This window comes from Primulina tabacum, chromosome 3, assembly GCF_025594145.1.
Source record: "Primulina tabacum isolate GXHZ01 chromosome 3, ASM2559414v2, whole genome shotgun sequence".
In the NCBI taxonomy this organism is placed as follows: domain Eukaryota; kingdom Viridiplantae; phylum Streptophyta; class Magnoliopsida; order Lamiales; family Gesneriaceae; genus Primulina; species Primulina tabacum.
Window position 1 is genome coordinate 7912122 of NC_134552.1, and position 23864 is coordinate 7935985.

A 23864-nucleotide genomic window follows, 5' to 3' on the forward strand; every position below is an offset into this window, starting at 1 on the left:
GTACAGTGTTACGTTAGATTCCCAAAATTTTACCATACCAGCAAACAGTAAAACCCATCTGTTGGGTTCCACGTTTAATTATTCTTCCCTTTTTTTATTTATAATTTATATATTTGAGCACGTTGTTTCGAGTTCCAACTTAACCCTTTTGATTTTAAATTATCCAGTTTTTTAAAAATTCCCCGTCAGGTACGTGTGTGTGTGTGTGTTTAAGGAATATGTTAAAAAATAATTTATGATTGGCCTATTATCAGGCTACTCATACTTTTGAAATTACCAGTTATATTCAGTGGATTCTGCTGCTGAATTAGGAACCAATCATGGAGGCAAATCTAAAATATATATCATATATATTATAATGAGATAATGTTGTAATTATATTATTTTGATCATATATATAAATGCTACATTTATGAATATTCAGTTGTATCATTATTATTATTATTATTTTATTAATAAATGTGTTAATATATAGTTAGTAGATGTGCTAAAGTGTGAATAAGAACATTTCTGATATATATACAAGTTATGCAATTTTTATAAATTATATAATATTTGTGTATACACGCGAATTCTTTTAAAATTTTATAATATTTTTGTACACAGTATTTGATCACTGGCTATCTTTTAAAACAACAAGACCAATAAATAGTTACTTATAAGCACTAACTGCAGACATATTATTCTTGAAGAAATTAAGACTTTGTTTCAATTGTGGATTTGAGTGCTAACAATATCCACATCCACCATGTTTTTTCATAACCAAAACAACAAGAGCTAAAATTGAAACATTCCAAATTTATCCAAATCGGAATCATCACCTTTTCGAATGGATTTGAAATTCATAATCTTATATACCTCAAATTTAATTACATCATTATATTGCTTTTGAATAGAAGGATTGGGTAGAGCTGATATTCAAATCCTTAATATAAACCCACTCAAATTGGTTGGAAAATATTCGAACGAGTTTTAAACTTTCAACTTCACACACACACACACACATGTGTGTGTGTGTGTGACGTTTTAATACAGTGAACACCCACCGTAAACACTATGTAAGCACCGACTGTGTTGACATCCATCGATAAAAATGAACACGATATCATCTCAAAGATACTCACATAAATGTCTGCGACGAAAGCTCGTCACGTGTATCAAGTTATAAATTTATTGGGTTTCATCTTTAAAAAAGCTTTGATCTATAAATGATTTTCCAAACTACTATTTTTGGGTCCAAAGTTCAATGCAGTTAAAGCCCAGAAAAAAGCCCACTACAACAGGCGCCAACATCAAGCACTTTTTTCCCGCCAAACTAATCCAACTCTTTTTCGTCAATTCGTCTCCGTTCCACTTCCCTCTACAATCGACTTCTTCGCAAATTCTGGCGGGTTGGGTTGAAGATCATGGCTTCCGATTCTCCTCCAGCAAACATCAACGGCGGTAATTTGTTTATTTACAGTTTTCTAATATTCATTTGGCGAGTTGATTGATACCAGGTTTTGTGGCGAATTACAGGTCCTTCTTCACCTGATGATTGGGAAACAAGCCCGATTGGCAACACATTCTCATCCCCGGGAGACCCCAGACTTCCTAAGCGCGGCCGCCGTTCCTCGTACACCACCCCGCCTCAGTCACAGTCGGATTTCCGCTTCGCTACCCCTGGTACTACTCCACCTACTTCAGGAGCTGAATACTCGCCGTGGCCGAGGGAGGAGATCCGCCGCCGTTCCCATAGGTGCAGCCACCCCATCTTCCACTGACGATGCCCAGCCCTCGTCGGAGGCGGGTGACGCAGACGCAGACGAGGCCCCGCCTATGTACGTGTGGGGCACGAACATCAGTGTTCAAGACGTTAATGCTGCGATTCTGAGGTTTTTGCGGCATTTCAGGGAGAATCCTCAGCAGCTTGAGGGAAAGTATATGATGACTATAAACCATGTAATCGAAATTGAGGGCGACTCACTTGATGTTGATGCGCATGACGTGTTCGATTATGATAGTGATCTTTATATTAAGATGGTTAGATTCCCTCTTGAGGTTTTAGCCATTTTTGATATCGTGCTGATGGATATGGTCAGCCGAATTAATCCTTTGTTTGAGAAACATATACAAGCTAGAATTTTCAGTCTTAAAAGCTCAACTTCCACGAGAAACCTCAACCCATCTGGTCAGCTTCAGTAATTTTTTTAGCTCACTCCATTAAATTTTGTCTACACACCAGCCCTGGTGTGAATGAAACTGCTTACTTTTTTTTTTAAATTAGATGTTGAGAAGATGATTTCTTTGAAAGGAATGATTATTCGGTGTAGTTCCATCATACCAGAGATTAGGGAAGCGGTGTTTAGATGTCTGGTCTGTGGTTACTGCTGCGAACCTATAGTTGTTGATAGAGGTGATTGGTTGGATCATTCTCTTTCTAGTTTTACACCCAACATGTCATATCAAAATTTTGTGAGCTAATTTTGGTAATCAACTTGCTAACTTTCTGGTGCCAGGAAGAATTAATGAACCAACTATTTGTGGTAAGCCAGAATGTCTTTCAAGAAACTCAACGACTCTTGTTCACAACAGATGCAGGTGATTTTTTTTATTTATCTTGCTACTTCTTTTTGATTGTTCTAAATATCATGGAACACCATTGACTGTTTTTCTCTATGGAAAATTATACATTATAGGTTTGCTGATAAGCAAGTTGTGAAACTCCAAGAAACACCAGATGATATCCCAGAGGGAGGGACACCTCACACAGTGAGTTTGTTGATGCACGACAAGCTAGTAGATGCTGGCAAGCCAGGTGACAGAGTTGAGGTCAGATAATTTACAGTACCTTGGTGTTGAAGATATTACAAGCTTCATTTTCAAGCAGTCAAGCTATAAACTTCTATTATTTTCTGATCTAAAATGCTGCTTTTTCTGTAAGGTTGCTGGAATTTATAGGGCTATGAGTGTCAGAATCGGTCAAACACAAAGGACTGTCAAGTCAATTTTCAAGGTAAGTATGCGTGTTTTGATTTTTGCAATTTTTTTGTTATTAATGATATCTAAAAAATTTGATGATATAAATAAATAAAAAGTTTTATAAATTTATTAGATTTTTTATGGTGGATAAGATATGTCACACCAAAGACACCAAAGTTGGTTAGTCCATAGATGACTATCTTAGACATGAAATGGTATTTTGATTTGACATGTGTTTTTCCCTTGTTTTCAGACTTACATTGACTGTCTTCATGTAAAGAAGACTGACAAGTCAAGAGTGGATGTGGAGGATCCAATGGAAACTGAAAATGGAGTTACTGGGAAAGACAAAGAACCTGTTACTAATTTTGAAGACAAGGTACTTCGAAATATTATCATTAACAGTGATAGGAATTCCGCGATCATTGTTCGGATAATATTCCTTCAGTGTGTTTTAGATGGAGCAATTAAAAGAGCTATCAAGACAGCCTGATATATATGAAAGGCTGACAAGGTCTTTGGCACCAAACATATGGGAGCTTGATGATGTAAAGAAAGGCCTCCTTTGTCAGGTGATTTAGCATCCTATACTGATATCATTAGTTTTTTTATATTATTTATATTGTTCAAGTGGCATATACTTAGCTTTTTGGTGGGAGTGCATTGCAAATGCCATCTGGAGCTAGCTTCAGAGGTGATATCAACATACTCCTGGTGGGTGATCCTGGAACTAGCAAATCACAGCTGCTCCAGTACATTCACAAGCTATCTCCTCTTGGTATTTATACCAGTGGAAGAGGAAGCTCAGCGGTGGGGTTAACAGCTTATGTCACAAAGGATCCTGAAACTGGTGAAACTGTAGGTTAACTAGGCGATTTTATGAATTTTTAAGTTCATACTTCATGGCCGCATTGAGAATGCAAACCTTATCAGAAAATTAACTCTGTAGGTCCTGGAGAGTGGGGCCCTGGTGCTGAGCGAGAGGCATCTGTTGCATTGATGAGTTTGACAAAATGTCCGAAAATGCAAGAAGCATGTTACATGAGGTAAAATTCACAACATTTTCTATGTCATGCCAATGATCAGGCTATTGAAGTAATTTTGTTTTAAAGTTGACCACATGATATAACTCTACATAATCTTTTCCGTTGACTTTCTTGTATTTTAAATCTAATTTTTTTTTATCAGGTGATGGAGCAACAAACTGTTTCGATTGCAAAGGCAGGGATTATTGCTTCTTTAAATGCACGAACTTCTGTACTGGCATGTGCCAATCCCATTGGTTCACGTTATAATCCTCGGTTATCTGTGATTGATAATATACACCTTCCTCCAACACTATTGTCTAGGTAAATACTTTGTAGGTATTAATTTTCATACTTTATCAGATGGTGTTGAGCAGTGATTGTTGGGTCATACTTGCATAACTCCAATATTATTGCTTTTCTCTTAATGATTGTTATATTTTAAGACCTAATTTTCACGCAATCGGTCTACTTACATGCCAATGGCACTGAATTTTTTGATTATGCCTGGTTTAGTTGGTGGTATTTGCTTGAATGACTGACTTGCCTGACTGAATAATAGTTAACTATTTATCCTGACTTAAACCATTATACAGGTTTGATTTGATCTATTTAATTCTCGACAAGGCTGATGAACTGACAGATAGGCGCCTTGCGAAGCACATAGTGGCATTGCACTTTGAAGACCCTGAAGTTCGGATCTTTCCTTTCTACTCTAATATCTATATTTATTTGGACTTTCATGGATATATGAGCCAACTTCGAATTTTTACCAGAATTCGGAGCAGGATGTCATTGACCTGCCGACTTTAACTGCTTATGTGAGCTATGCACGTAAGAACATACATCCAAAGTTGTCTGATGAAGCAGCTGAGGAGTTGACGAGAGGCTATGTGGAGATGAGAAGAAGAGGAAATTTCCCTGGAAGCAGCAAAAAGGTAGTAAATGTATATTTCATCAACCATCATGGGTGCACGTATTTCAGATAATTTTGATGGGTAGAGTATACGATATTGTGAGAAGACGGGAAAAGAAATAGACGAAAGCACAAGATTTTCTCCTAACAAGGGCTTCTGAGTTTAATTATAATGAGGGAAAGGATTTCCCTGGAGGGATTGAACTAATTGTATTTAGGTGGACCTACTCATTCACTTGCCTTCCTCTTCCACTCACTTATTGAAGAATGCAAGATGCTCAGACCCCTACGACAATCCTATATACAAAATGTGCAAAATTGCCATTTTAAGAATTACCTATTACTTTAGGTCTCTAATTTACTGCTAGTCAAATGCATTATCGTTCTACAAGTCTCATTTAGTTGTTCATAAGTTTTGTAAAGTCAAATGCATTATCGTGGTCTCACATTTCGTAATATTGTTATTGTTATGAACTCATGTAATGCTACAATTGTATTTTGAAGGATACTTTTTGCTTGATAGGTATTGATGGTTCGTTTTATATGTTTAGTTGCTGGTGATCATGGCGTGTTATGTCTATTTTTTCATCTTCCACAGGTTATTACTGCAACACCAAGACAACTTGAAAGTTTGATACGCCTCAGTGAGGCTTTGGCCCGTATTCGTTTCTCTGAATGGGTTGGTTAAGCTATACTTGGTGCCCCACACTTGAATTTGAAAAACTTCATGGTTAACTGTGATCACTCATGCTCGCAGGTTGAAAAGGGTGATGTAACTGAGGCAATTAGGCTTCTTGAAGTAGCAATGCAACAGTCTGCAACGGACCATTCAACTGGTACGTCCTTATTCTCCACAATTTTTTCCTGTATCAGAGGTATATGTGCCACCGTTGCCAAGAAATACAGCAAAAAAGAGGACGCTTTATCACAGATGGCTCTTATACAAGCGTGGCTATCCTTTGCTGACCACATCCACCGAGTATAATAGGCTGAAACATGCTAACTGTTTGACAGGCACCATTGACATGGATCTTATCACAACTGGGGTTTCAGCAAGCGAAAGGATGAGAAGGGAAAACTTGGTAACAACCACCCGCAACATAATAATGGAAAAGATGCAGCTTGGGGGCCCATCAACTCGGTTGTTGGAGGTATGTAAAGTTTGTACACAATGTTAGTCCGTCTCGTGCATGAAATATCTGCAAGCTGATTGGACTTGTATATATGAATTTCAGTTGCTTGAGGAACTGAAAAAACAGAATCCTGGTGAAGTCCACCTGAACGATGTAAGACCTCTTAACATTCCTGTGCGTAAATTGCAAACGTTTGGATTCTTGTTTGGTGCATGTGAATAAAGAAACGTTTTGAAGTATGCCATTTATGTTTTATCAGCTTCGAAACGCACTTGCCACTCTTTCAACCGAAGGATTTGTAGCTGTCCATGGTGACAGTGTAAAGAGAGTGTGATAGAATAGCGAGGTAAAATTGGTGTGTAAAGCATGTGAAGTTCAATTGTATGCCCACACGTCTGGCGAGTAACTGGAATGGTCGGAAGAAAATCCATCGCACCTTACGCTACTGTTTTACCGGCCATGAGCTGTATTAAGTCGTCCATTCTGGCACTTTTAAGGAATTCGCAGGTGCCGTCAATTCGAGTTACACCTAGCAGTGAATGGAGGGGAAAGGCTTCATGCTATGTTCAAATTGTAATTTTTTCTGTCGAGTAATGTGCTAGTTCTGTTTTAAGTGATGAGCGGATAAGAACACAGGAGACAATGCTGTAGTAAATCCGGATGCTATGGTAGTTGGGGGATATTTAAAATTAGGTCATGTATCTCTATCTAATCTAATTCTTTAATAACATATATGGTTCTCATAATCACCCTACATCGTCACCGTCATTGGAGCAGACCCAACGTTTTTGAGATTTGGACTGTTTTTTCACTTAAACGAAATGTTCCAAATGGAAATGAATGGACAACAACAGAACAGAGAAAAACAATAGTCGAACCAATTTAAAGAGCATACATAAAGAGAGAGAGTAAGCAGAATAAAAAGCTAATATAATAGAGAGAATAATTTGTGTCATATGTCACGACATTTTCTTCTCAGTCTTCTAAATTCAAAAGCGTTTTCACATGGAGATTTTGGCAGACACAATTACACAGATAAATAAGTTTTTGGCATGGGCCGAGCGATTCTTCTTAAAATACAGTCGCTTACTTTATGTACATAACTAAGGAGCAAACAGCGATTCATATCCAACTGTGAGATGTTACTAAATGTTAACAGCTGCAACAGTAGAAACCAAGGAGTCCACTCCACAAATATCGCGTCCTTGACAGATTTTATAATAACCCTTTTCTCCCCAGTGTGCTCCCCAAGAGTTCTTGATGATCCAATATGGTTTCTCCTTGAATCGAATTGGTGCATATCCGGCTGCACCATATCCAACCAACAACACACCGTGATCAATCCTCTTTGAGCATATTAGCGGGCATGACACTCCCCTAATGTAAGTCTGCATGAAAGCTGCATTGATAGCAACTGCATTCGAGATATACAAGTGTTATCACAAGGAAAAAATTCTCAGCTAGAAATCTGGTCTCCATAAACGAAGGTAATCATTTAATACGGACAGTAAAGAGGCTTCAGTTTTCTATGAAATCTGGTCTCCACAAAAAAGTAATAGGCAAACTAGATATTTTTTTTAAACCTATCTAGGCAAAAGAGAGTTCATAATAACTCTTATTCCAGATTCATATCTTACTTCGTACTCAATAATGTTAAACTAAACTAGATACGGATAAAAGAAATACCAGCAAGAGGGCCATTCTTAACCAGATTTGCAGCAATTTGTTGCTCATCGAGTGACACAACACTGAAGTTAGCAACCTTCGCAACGATCTTGCTCTTGTCAAACTTGCAGGATCCACGGTCAGTGCCAGTGTATGGGTAGTCATCTTCTCGCATGAGCCCTCCACATTTAAGTGTGTATTCTAATGCACTATTCATCAACCCTCCATTACAACCAGAGTCACATGCATTTTGTTCTTCTGGATCACACTGCAAAGAAAAAGCTCGGTTGATACGGTTAAAGGAGCAGTGACAGGTACATATGTTGATTTAAAGCACCAAACAATACTAAACAAGCAACAAGTGGGAAAGAATCAGATTTTGAGAAACTTCAATTTATAAGTCCTCTTAGTGAACAATCATTGGATGCTTCCTCCAGTCTAAAATATAATGCCACTGATGATCTATCCACCTACTTTAAATCCACATTTTCCCAATATAAAAAGAAAATGACCCAAACTTTTGCATTGAAAACATAAGTCGATATAAGTAGGTACAATGTTTAGGTCTGATGTCCGATGAGCTTAATAAAAAACCTAATGTTCTTCAACATTTAACTAGAAATATAACAAAATAAGAGTATGGTATCAATTTTATGTTATACAAGCATCAAGGTCAAAAGAGAGAACCAAAACCATAAAACACAATATACCAGACTAACCAGCACTATTTGACAATACCAAAAAGCAATCACATGATGAAATAAAATAGTAATCATGGAGATTCGAACCTCATGGTCGCAATCAACAAGCTGTTGTTCACTAAGACTCACAAGTTTCCCCGTAGCCAGATAGTTTGCACCTTCTAATGCTCCTGTTGTACTGAATGACCAGCATGATCCACAAGTACCCTAAATATCACCATTCAAAATTACCAGTGCCATTCATATGCTTACGACTACCAAACTGAGAAACAAAATTCAGAAGCCAACGTCAAAAAAATTCTCATAAAGTCGTTAAAAAAAATTGAAGATAGTCATGTAAATCTGTAAATTGATGTCAATGCCATGATTATGTCTAGTACGTAAGATATGTGGGAAACAATTAGCATACCTAATAATACACAAGGTGTAAATTATACAAATTCTCCCCAAAAATGATATCAGCAATCCGATGGAATATTCACTTGCGTTCCATCATTTTTACCAGAGCTATAGCAATCATAAAACCGAATATTACCAAAAGAATCTAAAGCTACAAAAAATAACGGGATACAACGAAATGATTACATAATTTCTTTTCATTATAACATAAATTTGCTTTTGTGAAAATAAGATTACCAACAGCAAGCCCAGCCATAAAAGTTCGATTCGAAAAAAATTGATACTATTTTCCAATAAGCTCCAGTGAACACAACTGCAAGAATGTTCCCTAAACAGTATACTCCAATGTTGAATAGGCAAGGAAGATGTGTAAATTCTCGCAGATGAACAAATAATTCAAGTATTCAACATCCTGTTCCATCAATTTCAAAAAAAAATTTGATACGTACCTGATTTTTAACCGGCGTGACGGCACCGTGATCTCTCCAGTCAAAATCAGTCGGAAGGTCGTTCGTGGGCAGTATCTCAGCCTTGCGAGCGTCAACAGGTAGACGAAGTCTCCGATTCACGCCAAGTAACTGACTGCGGAACTCAGAGCGAGTGAGATCCGAGAACACAGTGACGCCGTGCTCCGCGGAAGGGTCGAGCTTCTGATGGCGCCTCGCCCGGCGCATATTAGCCTTAAACACGGAAAACCTGTGATCGTGCTCCTCCTGTGTTGCATATTTCTTGCCGAACTTCCTCTTGAAGAGCTCGAAGTGATGATCAGCGCCCAGCGGATCTTTCTCACCGTCGTTGCCGTGATCGACGACTTGACGGATCAGCAGGTCGTCTCCACTCCCGTGGATGTCATCACCGCCGGCGAGGATAAACGAAAACAACGCCGCGACGAGTGTAGCAGCCAACAAGAGGTGCGCGAAGCGTGAAGCCATGAAGTAACCTCTCGAATGCGCAGATAATAAAGGGAAAGGTCAACTACATATAGAAGAGAAGGTATACCATACTTTGGGATAGCATACTTGTACGTTTAAGCAACGCATTATTATTATTATTATTATCCCAAAATAAATTGGGATATTTTTTTAAAAACTATTATACAAGAGAGAGTGATATTTTGAATTTGCTAAATATCCCCGGTTGGTGTAATTTCGTAAATGGTCCTTGGTCCTTGTTAGAAGGTAAAGCATCTCTCAAGGGAAATTATTGCCATTAAATTTAGGGTCAAGTTACGTGTACAATGAAGTTACATATTGAGTGTTAAATTATAAAATTATTTTAACTGTACTTTACAAATAGTTTTTTTTAAAAAAAAAATTAAATAAAGTGTGAATGATTTTATAATTTCACTTTGTGTACATATAACATTTTTTTTTCTTAAATTAAATACGAATATCTAATATTATCATTTTCTCAAGATTTTAAATCAGCAATATTTATATTTTTTTTGAAAAAAGTTGTAATTAAATTATGATCACATGCAAAACGACAATATGATCTGCTCAAATAATTTCTTCACCGACAACAATTAACCGATTAACTAGTGTAATTTGCTGAATCTCTCTCATCAACAAAAGGAAGCCATAAGCCAAAGCAAATAGCAAAGCTAGCAATAGAAGCAAATTAATAAAGCGAATCAAAACTTGGCGATCTGATGGAGATTTACAACGACACCAATATTGATGAACCCGGTTTCCACAGTCGTATCTGTATCCAAATACTAACACGATTCATAAAAAATCAAATAAAATTATATGAACCCAAATTTATACGTACTGACCTGCATTTCACAATCAGACAGCCACCCGCACGTTCGACGAAACGCTTACACGAGGGGCACCTCTTCCAGCGCTTCAGCGCGGCCAGCCTTCTCAAAGCTACCTCATTCACATCCCAAAATAAGCCGCGCTCTCTACACCTCAGCCACGGGTGCCAAACCGTCTTACACCGGAAACAAAACTGCCTCTTGCATTTCGGGCATCTCGACTTCCTCAGATATCCACCACACTCGTTTAAGATCAGGACATTGCAATCTCTATGCGGGCAATAGCACATTTCCCAACCCATGACCGACGCTTCGCATAGCACGTCGCACCACCGCATGAAGAGAGGAGGGCCGATGAGCGGGGAGCAAGCGAGGGGGTCGAGCATGTGATCGCAGTTCAGAGCCGGGCATCTGATGCGTCCAGAGTTACCATCCTCGAGCTTGACACGGATGTACTTGATCACGCAGTCGGTGCAGAAGGGATGCACACATTTGTCGCTTTTTCTGAATTTTTTGTTGGGATTCAACATTGGCTCGATGCGGATTTCGCATGTGAATTCTTGATCATCACCCTCAAGGTGGAGTTTCAGTTCTTCTGCGAGGCGAGGTGGGGGTGGATTATGGGCACGAGTATTAATGTTTCCCATTTGTTTTTTGGAGATTTTTTTTAAAGAAGAGGAAGAAGAAGGTGAGTACAGAACCACAGATGAAGCTCGTTTTATCGTAATCGGGATATTGAGAGAAGATTCGATCGTATCATCTTAACAATAAATCAAAGAATCTCCCGTTGACAAGCTAGGTAACAATATTATCAACAAACTCCTAATTTGAGGAATTTATTAGATCGCTACTAAAACAATATAAGTTATAAAAACAAAAACTCGTGGGACAGACGGATCTCTTATTTGGGTCATCCATGAAAAAATATTACTTTTTATGCTTTACTATGAATATCGATAAAATTGACTCATCTCACAAATAAAGATTTATGAGACCATCTCAAAAAGCCTTACTCAGAGAAAAAAAAAGAATGAATAAAGGTCATCTTTAACCCATTTTCCCCATCGCTTTATTTTAGCCAACTTTTATATCAAATTATATCATTTTTTACAACAAATATAAAACGTATTTCGACCATTTACTTCACCTTTTACTCTATACGAAATATTATCAACATATTTCACGCAATTTCATTATATTAGTGGTGTGAATCTGCTGCACCTACCCCTACAATGCGGTTCTTCCTGATGATGACCCGCAGCCCATTTCCTTAATGGACAATTCTTCTGTAGCCAAAACAGATCGTAAATCTGAGACTACAAAGCATGAAAAGAAAACACATCTCAATTCGGTCCGATGAATGAAAATTTTAATCCAGTCGAGAGAATTCGAAAACAAGAATATTGTTTTACCGCAGTTATTAACCACCGATTTGGAATCTAAACCAGTAAAGATATCAGATATCATCATGTTTGAAAATATGATATATAAACCACTAAGGGATGGATACATACTTCTTTTTTAGCTCAATTCTTGCTCGACCTTGACCAGAAAGAACCCTTCATCTTAGGGGAATGATACTCAGACAATGATATCCCACCCTTCGAGCCAAATGAGAAGTGGCGTCTGAAGAAAGACTCTCCTAATGAGCTTCTCACGCTGGAACATGAGCTTGTCTTAAGAAACCTTCCCTCTGCAGCACTACTTTTATTATGAGCACGCACGACATCGCGCTTTGGACTACTATCAGCAAGACACTTTCTTGAAATTTTTTGAGCCTTCAACTCCAATGCGGCTTTCAAGGCATTTTCAAAAATCTTCAAAGTCTGTTTCTCCCCAAGAGTACACACGGGGCACACTGGGTCAAACTTGTGGATTTCAGGAGTCATACAATCCAAGCATTCAGCATGGTAAACATGTCCGCAGGTTAAGACAGATACAACAGTTAGTTCATTTGTTGATATTATTTTTTGGTTGTTCCACCCCCACGCAGATCTCTCCATTAAAAGCCTAGCACAAATACCACATGTTTGAAGATCGAAAGAAGGATATTTTGAATTTCGTCCACTGGATCTGGTAACTTTTTCCAAACTGAAGCTCGACGTTTCACTATTAAAAGACCACCTTTCTCTCCGAAATTTCATGAGCTCAGAGGAGGCAGTGATTGACACACTGTCCGAAGATCCATCACTGGATCCCCTAGTAGATGCATTGGCCAAAGCTGAAGGCTGAAGTGAAGGTGTCTCTTCAGAAAGTGAGAATGCTTGTAGCTTGCATTCTGGAATCCGAGTATCAGAAACTTGTCCTGGAGAATCGTGATGACACTTTGAAGGAGTAGAGATTGGAGGATGCAGATGGCTTTGGGAAGATAGCAACGTTGTTGGTGGAGATGAAACTGAAGGTGCTGAAGGGTATTCTGTTGAACCCTTCGATTGGACAGGAAAAAAGAACACGACACACTTTAGAAGACTTCTATACCACACACTCATGCTTCACAAAATAATAAATTTCAGATCCATGATGTCAATCATAAGATCATGGTGGATATCAGCCAAAACACGATATCTGCAGCAATAAATTTCAATTACAATTCAATAAATGTCTGTTAGCCAATTACAAATTCTACAAAACCGGACTAGCACACAAGGTTTCCTCGAAATAGAATAAAACCAAAAACAAACTGACAAAGATCAGGAGACGTGAAAACAATGGTGCATGCATTAGTCGCATCACAAAGGCCAAAGCGGGAGAACAGAGCAAAATATACTTCTCCAAAACATGGTTTTGACATGAACTCATACCACATTCAGTAAAGTGGTTTTGGCTTAATAAGAAACCAACTTACGAATTAAACGATCAGATAAATCAGAATCTCGGCAACATTTCTCACTAAAGATTCATTTTTGCTGAATGATGTTCCCAGACAATTAATCTAAGTTATTGACAGATCTAGCAATATTATCATTCACACATCTCTGTGACACATAATCACGCCAAAAAATGAAAACTGAAGCAACAAACATTAAACTCTAAAACTTCCAACTATAGTATTCAACCAAGTGGAAATTATACATGAACCAAATAACTTTACACCGGGGAAAAAATCAATAATCTAAAAACAAGAAGAAAGCGGATTGTGAATCTGACACCACGGAGATTCCATTCCGAAACTCTTGAAAATCACGCTACAAACGCTGAGCCTCTCTAACCCAAAATTGATCACGAACTCCAACCCATTCAATTTCCTCTCAATTCCCACAACCTAATCAACAAACGTACGAGACATATTTTTTCCATCAAATCATCAAAAAAACATGAATGCAACTTACGTGACCAAACCGCGAGGCAGAACCCTAAGGCGAAAGATGAGTGTAAAAGATCGACTTATACAACAGCCAGTCTTCGAATACGAGCGTATATACAGTGGCCACTGCCCACAAGCAATCCGAATTCTTTTTAAAGGGGAAAAATTATAAAAATTTTGAATAACTTATATAAATATAAAAATTGGTCGGTGAGAATTTATGTGACGGCGACAGTGTGCATTAATCGACACTGCGGGAAAAATGTGGTGATTATTTTAACGGAGTTAGTTAACGTACACATGTTTTTTTTATGGATTAATGGATGGTCTTGACTGTTGTCATTTCTCTATAAGTAGATATCTTGTGATACGATCTCATATCTTTATCTGTGAGACGTGTCAACTCTACCGATATTCACAATAAAAAGTAATAATCTTAGCATAAAAGGTAATATTTTTCATTAATGACTCGAACAAGAAATCCGTCTCACAAAATACGACTCGTGATACCGTCTCACACAAATTTTTGTAAAGAAAAAAAAGAAACATATTATAAGCTTTGTTTAAAAAAATTTAATTTTATAATTTATATTTAACTTCTTCAAAATATATTTATATATCTTCTTAAATTTTTATTTACCATCGCTTTATCATTTTGTTTTTTTATCAAATATAAATTTAAAATAGATTTATTTTTAAAAATATTAAAATTTTAAACTATATATTTTACTTCCATTAACTCATAATATTATATCATTTTTGGTAATTTTGACAATAAAAATATCTTATTATACAAAACATATTGATGTATATAAATTGTTTAAAATAAGTTCATTCAAATATTTCACCAACTTATTTTTAAAATAAGATATCACAACTTATAAGTTCTTAAAACAATTTGAAAGAGCTTATAAGATATTTTAAATGAGTTTAGTCAAATATTCTAAAAAAATTTCACTTTGTATTATTAATTGTGATTATCTAAAGTTTTACATGTATATTATTTCTTGCTTCAATTTTTTATTTGAATTTATTTATTATTATATTTAATTTTTAAAATATTAACAAGGGAGCGGGTTTTTTCAGAAATAAAATTAATGCATTTTGCAGTGATCAAATCGAAAGATTGTGTTGTTGTTTTTTGGATTTATTGCTCAACTTTCAATTAGTTTGAAGAAAATGATAAGTATCTTATCTCAAATATAATCAAGGTACCACAATATTAGTTTGATAACTTCAAACCTGAACAGAATCAAACGTCATCAATCACATGCAATTTAGTAAAAGAGTGGACATATGGGGATCGTTCCATCATGCGTCCAAATTTAGCCACATTTGTGATTTAAAAAAAAATAGTGGACCCCATGTACTTGTGACTAAATCTAGACCATGGATCTACACAGGGGGCACTGCCCCCACATGTAGGGTGAAATATTCCGACATATGGTGAGATGTCGTGAGACGGATCAATTTTAATCATATTTACACTAAAAACTAATATTTTTAACATAAAAAATAATATTTTTTTTACAAATTTGATATGTGACACCGTTTCACATGAGTTTTGTGATGGTGAAATACCTTTGAAAATTTTGCTCGATTTATTTATGTTAATATGAATATGAAAATATATACGCAGAAAAGACATTTTTTTAATTAATTATTGTCACCATTCAATAGGAATTATTTATTTTGTCTTTAAAAAGTTATTTATTTCTTACAAAATTTCATATCTGTACATATTTTTTTATGCAATTTATAATCAAAATATGTTGTTGTAGGATGCATAGTTTCCGAACAAACAATTTTTTTTGTTGAAGAAATTGAATTATTATGAGATTAAACATGAAAGTTGAAGAAGCTCTAACTAGATACAGAACGCGTCCTTTTAATGCACTAAGCTTTCATGACTTGGGAGCAAGTATTCGGGCTTGATGTCGATTAGATTTAAACTTTAAATTAGAAATCTTTTTTTATTATTATTATTTAGAACTTAATTATCATTTAAACAGAGGCTTAATTATAAATCACCAATAAAAATATTTAAATCTACGAATGCACTACTCTGAAACTATCAACTAAAATAATTTAGATTTAAACTCATCTTAAAATTGACAAAAACTTGCGTGAGACGGTCTCACGGTCATATTTTGTGAGATGAATATCTTATTTAGGTCATTCATGAAAAAATATTATTTTTTATGCTAAGAGTATTACTTTTATTATGAATATCGGTAGGGTTGACTCGTCTCACAGATAAAGATTCGTGAGACGTCACCTACTCCTTAAAATATTGTTTAACATATTCGAACTCGATAGGCTTCCAATCTGATTGATGTATTCTACAATACTATCTTCGGTTTTTTGCCATTTTTCGCCCTTCATTATCTACATTCAGTTCTTTGGGGTTTTTCCTTGTTCACCTTGTTGTGTTCCTCTGCTTTACTAGCAGTGTCTCTGTCTTAGGTAAGTTTTGCAAATTTATAAAAGAAAAATTCATAATCATTGTGAAAGGATATAACAATTTGAACCTCATGTCAATGTGGTCATATATGGACTATTACATAATGTTGTCTCAAATTTCTCTCTGTGGAAACAATCGTTCTACAGACGAACAAATCCGATGGTGTCGTATTGCATAAACATGTTAACTACTTCTACGGTATGATATGCTATGGCTTTCCCTTCAATTCACTCGGCATTAGTCTCATCTTCTTTCCCTGATTCCGGCGCACAAGTTGCTTCAGATGCGCGAAAACCCGAATCAGAATCTTTCACATCATTGATCCCATTTTCAACTCCAAGAAGTCCAATCAAAACTTTCAAAGCCTTCACGGCTTCATCATTCTTCAGCACTAGATCTCTCGCTTTTGCAGGAGTAATCTTTGCCAACACTTTGAGCCCATTTTGGCCTTCATCATTCTTCAGCTGTTCATTACCATCTTCATCTTCCTCCACTATTTGTACAACTTTCTTTTCAGTCTCTTCCAGATTTTCCCCTTTAAGTTTGTCACTTTCTTTCTTGTTCTCTAGGAACTCAATCAAGCCTTGGAGAGCACGGTCAGGATCGTCGCTCTTCAACAACTGTTCCGCCACTTCGGCAGGAGTGACTTTAGTTTCCCCTATCAATACCTCTGCCCCCGATAATAGGGGGTGATCCAAGTCTCTAAGATAGTTGGTGGCGAGCATTTTGAAGCCACGGGGAGTGCAGTATGACATGTGGATGTGCACGTCCATACGTCCAGGGCGTAACAAGGCTGCATCTAGCTTATCTATATGGTTCGTGGTGAATATGATGATCCTTTCATCTCCACAGCTTGACCACAATCCATCTGTGAAATTCAGCAATCCTGACAAGGTAACCTGCAGTGAACAACACTAAACATGAGTTTTTCTTCTGGGACAGATTATCTTGGATAGATAAAAGCAATCGTAAATCATAATATGATTACAAAAATCCACATATTATTCACATATTTCTCAGTGTAAGTCCGGAAAAGTTGCCTTGGGTTCTTGAATTTGATCATGATGGGAAAACCTTCTTTCAGGCTGCGTTGTTTTCCTTTCGGATAGATTGATTGATGCATCGATATCCTCCACCACTAGTATGGATCGGTTTGCAGTCCAAAGTAGCAGTCTCCTCAGATCCGAATTGGACCGTAGATCAGTCAGTTCCAAGTCATAAACATCAAATTTCAGATAATTGGCAATTGCAGCAATCAAGCTTGATTTCCCTGTCCCCGGAGGCCCGAACAATAAGTACCCTCTTTTCCACGCCTTCCCCACTTTCCTGTAAAACTCTTTCCTCTTAACAAACCTTTGAAGATCATCAATTATCGTGTTCTTCAGATCATCTTCCATTGCTAAAGTTTCCAAAGTTGCTGGATGATCAAGATTCACCGATTGCCATGGAGTTTTAGGTGGAAAATGACGAACCCCATCACTCTTCAAAGTGTGCAGTTTCAGTGTCCTTTTTTCTTGTTTTGCAACTTTGGATCTTTCCACAATATAAGGTAAGTATTCATCAAGAACCTTGTTTTTGTGCTTCTTGTGAAAGGTTAACTCCAAGAATTTAAATTCAACTTGCATGGTGGAATGAAAGTCGTCGTATCGAACATGTCGAGGTTGATTTTGTTGATGGACTACTCTCCATTTCATTTGGAACCCATGAAATGTATCCATGAGATCTTCGTTTCCTCCCATTGTAACTTGGATGTTCTGCTCTTTCTCAGGGATTGATGCTTTGAATCTCTTGGTGGAGGGGCCGATTAACGTGCCTAAGTAAATTTCTGCAGCGGTGAAAAGCTGGTTTTTCGCTATGCCGTCGAATTCCTCTATGGTTATGGTCATGTCGTTGCTGAATGTGGCGAAGAAATTGCGGGATTTGATGGCAAAATACCGACTGAACTCCGGTGGTATGAAGTCTTTGGCCACCGATCGGACTAACATGGCGGTGGCCGCAACCGAGGCAGCCGTTGAGACCAGTGTTTTTGTTGAAGGTAATTCGATCTTTGAAAACATTGAATTACTCGATTTCTTAAAAATAATTTATGGGAAATTTCTGATTCTAAAAATTCTTGAGGTGGGATTGTTGACTTTAATGTAAGGAAATGGCAGAGTTCTTGAATTTTAAGGAGGTTTTTGTATTATATGTAATGTGATGATAGTTCAAAGTTCTATTACATTGCTATCCTATAAATTGTCAAGAAAGTCTTTTTCTTCTATATTTACTTTAATTGATTGCTTTTGAGGAATCTTCCTCCGGCCTTTCCTCGAGTTGGTTGGTTTATGTATTATATATTTGATGATTGACTGGTAGAGTCGACCTCTGATTCCACAAGCCATTGGGTCGTGGTCATTATTTAAACGAGACTTTCTAGGAAGTAGGCATCGGTCCATCACCATCTTATACGTTGAGACTGAATAATATTTTTTAACTAAAAAATGATATTTTAACAAGTTTCCATCCTAAAAAATAAATAAAAAGTTTCTAAATAATGTTTCTTTGAGATTTGGAGATATAATTTTCATATTAAATTGATTTTTCTAATATTATCTTTTCCTTGTTGATTTGATTGAGTATAATATTTAATTATGGTTTTGTCTTTCTAGATAATTATGTTAAGATTTTATTGTGATATAATATCTTCCTTAAGTCTAATTTTATTCTTGATAAGATTATGTGGAATATTGGATTTGACTTTTCTAGATATTATATTTATGATAAAGATCTTGAAAATATTATATTATTGATTTAACTCTTGATTTCTTTATTTTGTAGATTTCCTTGTGAGATGAAGTGAATTATAAATAAGAGAGATGGAGATTAAAAAGAATGAGAGAGTTTTAGTGGAGGAGCTCACGTGTAGAATTTCGTGGAGATGATTTTCTTGGGAGCTTAAAAGAAAGAATTTTCGTGGGAAAAATTCAGAGAGTTTGTGTGTAGAATTTTCGTGGAGTCGAAGTGTTTTTCGTGGGAAGTTTTCGTGAAGAGTTTTCACGTGAGAAGATTTCCTTAGGAGTTTTTAGTGAGAGTTTTTCTTGCGGCTTCTTCCTCTCGGTCAATATTCACTCATGTGTGCACGTTCAGAATTTCAGAGAAAACCTTATTCAAGAGACGTGCTGTGATTTAAAGAGTTGTGATAGGGTGCTGCTGTGAATGTTGAGAACATCTGCGGACAACGTCTGGGAAGAAGTTGGCCGAAGATTGCTTCTCGTGGATCTACCTTTTTGGCTCACGTTTTTGCTTTCTTGTTTTAGTTTTATTCGGGTTGTTTGTTTTAGAAAGCATTTGTTTTCTCAACTTGTTGAGGAAATTGATTTTTGTCATAATCACTAGTGTTAGGTTTTTGTAAACGATTGAGTTTTCTAGTGATTATTTTTGCCATCAGGCACCGCACAAGTATTAATACTTGTGCATATTTAATCTCGTCCATCTATTTATTTCAAGTCAATTTGTGTTATAAAAGTTAATTTTTCGCTGCATGTAGATGTTGTCCGAGATGTTGTAACATCTGGCACAACATCTAATTCTGACAAAACACAAATTTTCTATTTTTAATCTTATACTGATATTTTTATGATTTTGAGCATCTGTCGGACAAAATAATCCTAAGGTTAAAGTCATTCACTTCGTAACACATAAAAGAACTCTTTCGGAGTTTCGATATTCATTTATTTGAAGAGCAAGTCGCTCACATTTCAAGATAAATGTTATAGATTAGATTAGCAAGATTTTATAATATATATGTGTTAAATCTATGTATGACCAATCAGATCGAGTAAGTTTTGACGTATATAACATTAAGATAATTTTAATAATACCGTGGTTAAGATATTATATATGTATGTAAGAAATTCAATTCATTGTCTCGTGAGTTGTATATTCGAAAATCCACTTCTACATTCAAAATGTGTATGTACTATAAATTCGCTTGAAAATGTTCACATTTACAATTTGTTATCCAATGTCTTACCAAATGCTAACAGAATTTCTCATGATTGATTCTATTGTTTTACCAGATGCGTATTGAGACCAAATGCATTTCATTTGATCATTGGGCAAGTTGAAACCCAGGATTGGATGGAAAGAAAATGAGAGTTTTGGGTGCTTTCGTTCCTTTCCCAAGTACATTTACACGTGGTCTCGTTTAAGAGTAGGTCTCTTGTGAGACGTTCTCACGAATCTTTATATGTGAGACGGATCAACCCTACCGATATTCACAATAAAATGTAATACTCTTAGCATAAAAAGTAATACACATCCTGATTTTGCTCTGAGAAAAGGGAAATCACAATGAAGCGTCTCTCATATGACTAACTTAGGATATAAAACTGATGAGATCACATGCATATAAAAGTTGATGAAAGAAAAAGGACAAAATGCATCTTGTGAAAGATCGGAAAGGCGTAAAAATGTAAAGATCTTTTCAAAGTCTGTTTTTAAATGTCAGGCACGTTTGCCCTACTTGCAAAGGGGTTATGTATTTTTTGGTTATTGAGTGCTAAATGGTAATTGCCCCAAAGAAAAGCAAGTTTGAAGTGATCCAACGAAATAAGTTCAGGCAAGAAACCAAGATCACAAAACCACTCGAACAAATTTGGTTAAAAGCTTGATGTGCTACCATTGGTTTAGTCACCCTATATTACATTATTAAATATAATAACAATAAAAGTAACAGTACCATAGCTGCTTTGAATCTGCTACAGGTCACTCTCTTTTGGCCTTGGAGAGAGACTTCTTCCTCTGTCCAAGCATGTACCCGTAACATATGGGGACTCCCCGGAACGTAAATTCCCAAAATCAAGACCGCATTGTAATAATAATCAAACGAGAAATTCCATTTATTGGGCATTCTCAAGCTGTATTTATCAGATTCCAGTATATACGGTAGCGCACTGAAGATCAAACCCACTTCACTCGTGATTCCAGACGGGTAAAGTAGAAGAAAAGTACTGTACCTGAGCCAAAGCAGCCAACCCGGAGCCGACCCGAATGCCTCTTTCAGTCCGAAGAAAGAGTATCGTATGATTTCGGTGATCGACCAGCTTATCACCAAGGATGAGACCAGAAAATGAGTCCGGATCTCAGGGAAGCTGTACAGAATGCCCCATGTGAGGTACAATCTGGAGCTGACCTGGGGAAGCGTGGCGCTAACCGGAGATCTGACCAGGCCGATCAAACTGTGGAGGATTTCGACGGCAGCGGCGGACTGGGCCAGCAGGAGGGGCGTTTCCACGGCGGAGTAGACGGATTGGTGGCCGGATTGTTTGAGGGTGGTGAGTGAGAGATAGAGTACTTGGAGCCAGCCGTAGAATACAATCCAGTTGTAGAGGGTGAGGTAGACTCGGCGGGCGGCGGCTAGTATCCCGGCCATCGGAATTGGGATGATTTTGAAAGAACGCGGCGGGGTATAAAAAAAGGAGGTAATTAATAGATTTAGGTGGATGGTTCAACCACTTTGGGTCTCCATAAGACAACCTATCAGCACTACCTCAACATCCAAACACAGGATAAATCAATAGCATCCATCCTCTCTTCAAACCCTTTTAAAAATGGCATGAGACAAAAAAATTATTAAAATTTTCTATTCGTTGGATCTCCCATTTCAAGAAATGATATTCACGGGAAAATCAAAATTCTAGTGCTCAGAAAATTTGTAGGGACGAATTTTATACATACATGTCAAATTCGTCTCCTTCCGCCCACATTAGCAGATATATAGTTTAAGTGACGGATTTTTCTTACCAATACTCAATATGGGATGCACTTGCGCTTTGGATACACAAGACATGACTCAAATTAGCAAATTGTGCAGTTCGAATGGTAGGATAAGGAACCCTAAGCAAAGGGAAAATCATTCAAATCACACCCATTTTTTTATCGATCAGGCAATTTTTTTCTTAATAGTACAATAACACGTACATTAACAAGGATAATATCATACTATTATGTTGAAGCCAAAACTAATTGCTCGAGTACGGACGCAATAATTAAGCTGATAACCATTGACAAAGATGTACGTGCGTGCAATCTGTCTTTTGATTAATTATAATTAATGGTGATTATGGGCTGAATGGTATCATTTGCCGGATAATTAATGCTAATGAAATTACTAAATGTGAATTTTAATCGAGTGATATATATTCATTGACCGACGCATTAAAGTACAACTGACAGTGATAAATGCAATAGCAACAAACAAAATTTAATCAAGAACGAGTATTTTCACTAACCGATGGATCGGCGTTAAAAGCACATACAAAACCTCACTCTATTGGGCATAATTGGTCACAAAATGAGGGGAAAAAATTTACTTCGGGCTCTTTCAATTGTTTATTTTGCCAAAAACATAGTTTGTTATTGTGAATCTGTCTCTGAATATTCTCATGTATTTATTTATGTGAAACATCGAAATAATTCATATTTAAAATGAAAAATAATATTTTTAACATAAAATATATAATATTTTTTTATGAATCAACCATTGTTGAATATTTATCTCACAAAATTGACATATGAAACAATCTCACATAATTTTTTGTGTATATCTCTTCATCGTACATCTCTTTTGTTCTCAATCAAAAAAACTATATATTCATCATTTTCTCACATATCGGCCTGCATCTGTTCCTCAAGGTATGCTCAATGGGAGAGGAAGACGCGCGAGAAAGTGTGCCTTCCTCGCCCCTCCAAGGGGCACGGAAACGGCACGCGCAAATCTGGTGCGGTGATGTTGCCGTTTCTCGTGCAGAGAGTCTTTGCACGGTGAAGCTCGCTAACTCTTTTTTTTTTTTTTAAATATAAACATCAACAATTACATCAATTTAACCGTTTTAGATATCTAGAAAACTATATAAAAAAAGGAAAAAATTATTTAAAAATTAAAAATAATTTCGGAAAAAGTGAAAAAAAAAATCTGATTTTTTTTTGAAAAATTATTTAAAAAATATCGAAGGACGTATTGGCATTTACCTATAAAAAACATAATATCTACAATATCATCTCACGATCGTAAGAAGATACAACAAAGTTATCAAAATGAACTTCATCTCACCAACTTTCTCACACAATATAACATGCTATAAAATGACATCACTCCACCCTATAATCTCCTAGGCTCACTTAACATCGCAAAGTTTATGCTCCTCTGGCTATAATGGTTTTTGACCTCTCAGTGTTCCTTTTCATTCTTTATTTGTCATAGTACCGACAAAACTCATTAAATCGTGTTACCCGTTTTCATTAATTGTCAAATGCGATGCTGTTACCGTTTGATACTTCGCTTATAAATAAGGCCTCAATATTTTTCCTAATGATGAAGGCTGCTGATAGAAAACTACGTTAAAAATGTGATGATAAAATTAATAATCCACATGTATTTTTGCCGTGTTGCAGTTTTGTATTTTCCAATATGACCTGAATCATTCTTGTACCATAAATTTTTTAATCTATAAATTCTATTTACCAATTAAAAAAAATTTAAACGTGATATAAT

The 23864-nt window shown here is 36.5% G+C and overlaps 6 protein-coding genes across 10 annotated transcripts; 1 reads left to right on the top strand and 5 right to left on the bottom strand.

Annotated features, from left to right (window-relative positions):
* Nucleotides 1-1337: 1337 nt before the first annotated feature.
* Nucleotides 1338-6648, top strand: LOC142539838 (DNA replication licensing factor MCM4-like). The gene is given in 20 exon segments (XM_075645572.1): nucleotides 1338-1443; nucleotides 1519-1690; nucleotides 1692-2170; nucleotides 2267-2395; nucleotides 2499-2580; nucleotides 2679-2811; nucleotides 2924-2995; nucleotides 3215-3340; nucleotides 3420-3533; nucleotides 3607-3819; nucleotides 3911-3939; nucleotides 3941-4007; nucleotides 4150-4310; nucleotides 4583-4679; nucleotides 4763-4924; nucleotides 5501-5581; nucleotides 5660-5738; nucleotides 5917-6053; nucleotides 6138-6188; nucleotides 6295-6648. Coding segments are annotated over 20 exon segments (2496 nt in total). The 5' UTR covers nucleotides 1338-1406; the 3' UTR covers nucleotides 6370-6648.
* A 296-nt stretch (nucleotides 6649-6944) lies between these two features.
* Nucleotides 6945-9803, bottom strand: LOC142539839 (cysteine protease RD19A-like). Its single transcript, XM_075645574.1, has 4 exons — nucleotides 9250-9803; nucleotides 8489-8608; nucleotides 7722-7968; nucleotides 6945-7449 (listed from the first exon to the last, which is right to left on the bottom strand). The coding sequence occupies exons 1-4, from the start codon at nucleotides 9730-9732 to the stop codon at nucleotides 7181-7183; spliced, it is 1119 nt and encodes a 372-aa protein (XP_075501689.1). The 5' UTR covers nucleotides 9733-9803; the 3' UTR covers nucleotides 6945-7180.
* Nucleotides 9804-9941: 138 nt separating this feature from the next.
* Nucleotides 9942-11462, bottom strand: LOC142539842 (E3 ubiquitin-protein ligase RSL1-like). Its single transcript, XM_075645580.1, has 2 exons — nucleotides 10578-11462; nucleotides 9942-10504 (listed from the first exon to the last, which is right to left on the bottom strand). Exons 1-2 carry the CDS (start codon nucleotides 11207-11209, stop codon nucleotides 10300-10302), a joined length of 837 nt encoding a protein of 278 aa, XP_075501695.1. The 5' UTR covers nucleotides 11210-11462; the 3' UTR covers nucleotides 9942-10299.
* A 167-nt stretch (nucleotides 11463-11629) lies between these two features.
* LOC142539840 (uncharacterized) lies at nucleotides 11630-14016 on the bottom strand. Of its 5 annotated transcripts, none has more exons than XM_075645576.1 (2): nucleotides 12077-13885; nucleotides 11630-11848 (listed from the first exon to the last, which is right to left on the bottom strand). In XM_075645576.1, exon 1 carries the CDS (start codon nucleotides 13049-13051, stop codon nucleotides 12089-12091), a length of 963 nt encoding a protein of 320 aa, XP_075501691.1. In that variant the 5' UTR covers nucleotides 13052-13885; the 3' UTR covers nucleotides 11630-11848; nucleotides 12077-12088. The 5 variants fall into 5 exon arrangements, with proteins under 5 accessions (XP_075501691.1, XP_075501693.1, XP_075501694.1 ...); XM_075645578.1 differs by having other exon boundaries at nucleotides 11630-11878; XM_075645579.1 differs by lacking the exon at nucleotides 11630-11848 and adding an exon at nucleotides 13892-14016 and having other exon boundaries at nucleotides 11950-13127.
* Nucleotides 14017-16371: 2355 nt separating this feature from the next.
* Nucleotides 16372-19448, bottom strand: LOC142539843 (AAA-ATPase At3g50940-like). Its single transcript, XM_075645581.1, has 2 exons — nucleotides 17371-19448; nucleotides 16372-17229 (listed from the first exon to the last, which is right to left on the bottom strand). Exons 1-2 carry the CDS (start codon nucleotides 18385-18387, stop codon nucleotides 16558-16560), a joined length of 1689 nt encoding a protein of 562 aa, XP_075501696.1. The 5' UTR covers nucleotides 18388-19448; the 3' UTR covers nucleotides 16372-16557.
* A 1460-nt stretch (nucleotides 19449-20908) lies between these two features.
* LOC142539844 (very-long-chain (3R)-3-hydroxyacyl-CoA dehydratase PASTICCINO 2-like) lies at nucleotides 20909-21983 on the bottom strand. Its single transcript, XM_075645583.1, is given in 2 exon segments — nucleotides 20909-21133; nucleotides 21135-21983. Coding segments are annotated over 2 exon segments (666 nt in total). The 5' UTR covers nucleotides 21744-21983; the 3' UTR covers nucleotides 20909-21076.
* Nucleotides 21984-23864: the final 1881 nt, after the last annotated feature.

Excerpts from the sequence above, each read along its gene's own strand:
- LOC142539839 (XM_075645574.1), bottom strand. The coding sequence starts at position 9,732 with ATGGCTTCACGCTTCGCGCACCTCTTGTTGGCTGCTACACTCGTCGCG. Across the intron at positions 8,609-9,249 it reads TCACGCCGGTTAAAAATCAG|GGTACTTGTGGATCATGCTG; the intron begins GTACGTATCAAA and ends GGTGATATTTAG. Across the intron at positions 7,969-8,488 it reads TTGTTGATTGCGACCATGAG|TGTGATCCAGAAGAACAAAA; the intron begins GTTCGAATCTCC and ends TTTTCTTTGCAG.
- LOC142539842 (XM_075645580.1), bottom strand. The coding sequence starts at position 11,209 with ATGGGAAACATTAATACTCGTGCCCATAATCCACCCCCACCTCGCCTC. Across the intron at positions 10,505-10,577 it reads TGTCTGATTGTGAAATGCAG|ATACGACTGTGGAAACCGGG; the intron begins GTCAGTACGTAT and ends ATTTGGATACAG.
- LOC142539840 (XM_075645576.1), bottom strand. The coding sequence starts at position 13,051 with ATGAGTGTGTGGTATAGAAGTCTTCTAAAGTGTGTCGTGTTCTTTTTT.
- LOC142539843 (XM_075645581.1), bottom strand. The coding sequence starts at position 18,387 with ATGTTTTCAAAGATCGAATTACCTTCAACAAAAACACTGGTCTCAACG. Across the intron at positions 17,230-17,370 it reads ATCAAATTCAAGAACCCAAG|GTTACCTTGTCAGGATTGCT; the intron begins GCAACTTTTCCG and ends TGTTCACTGCAG.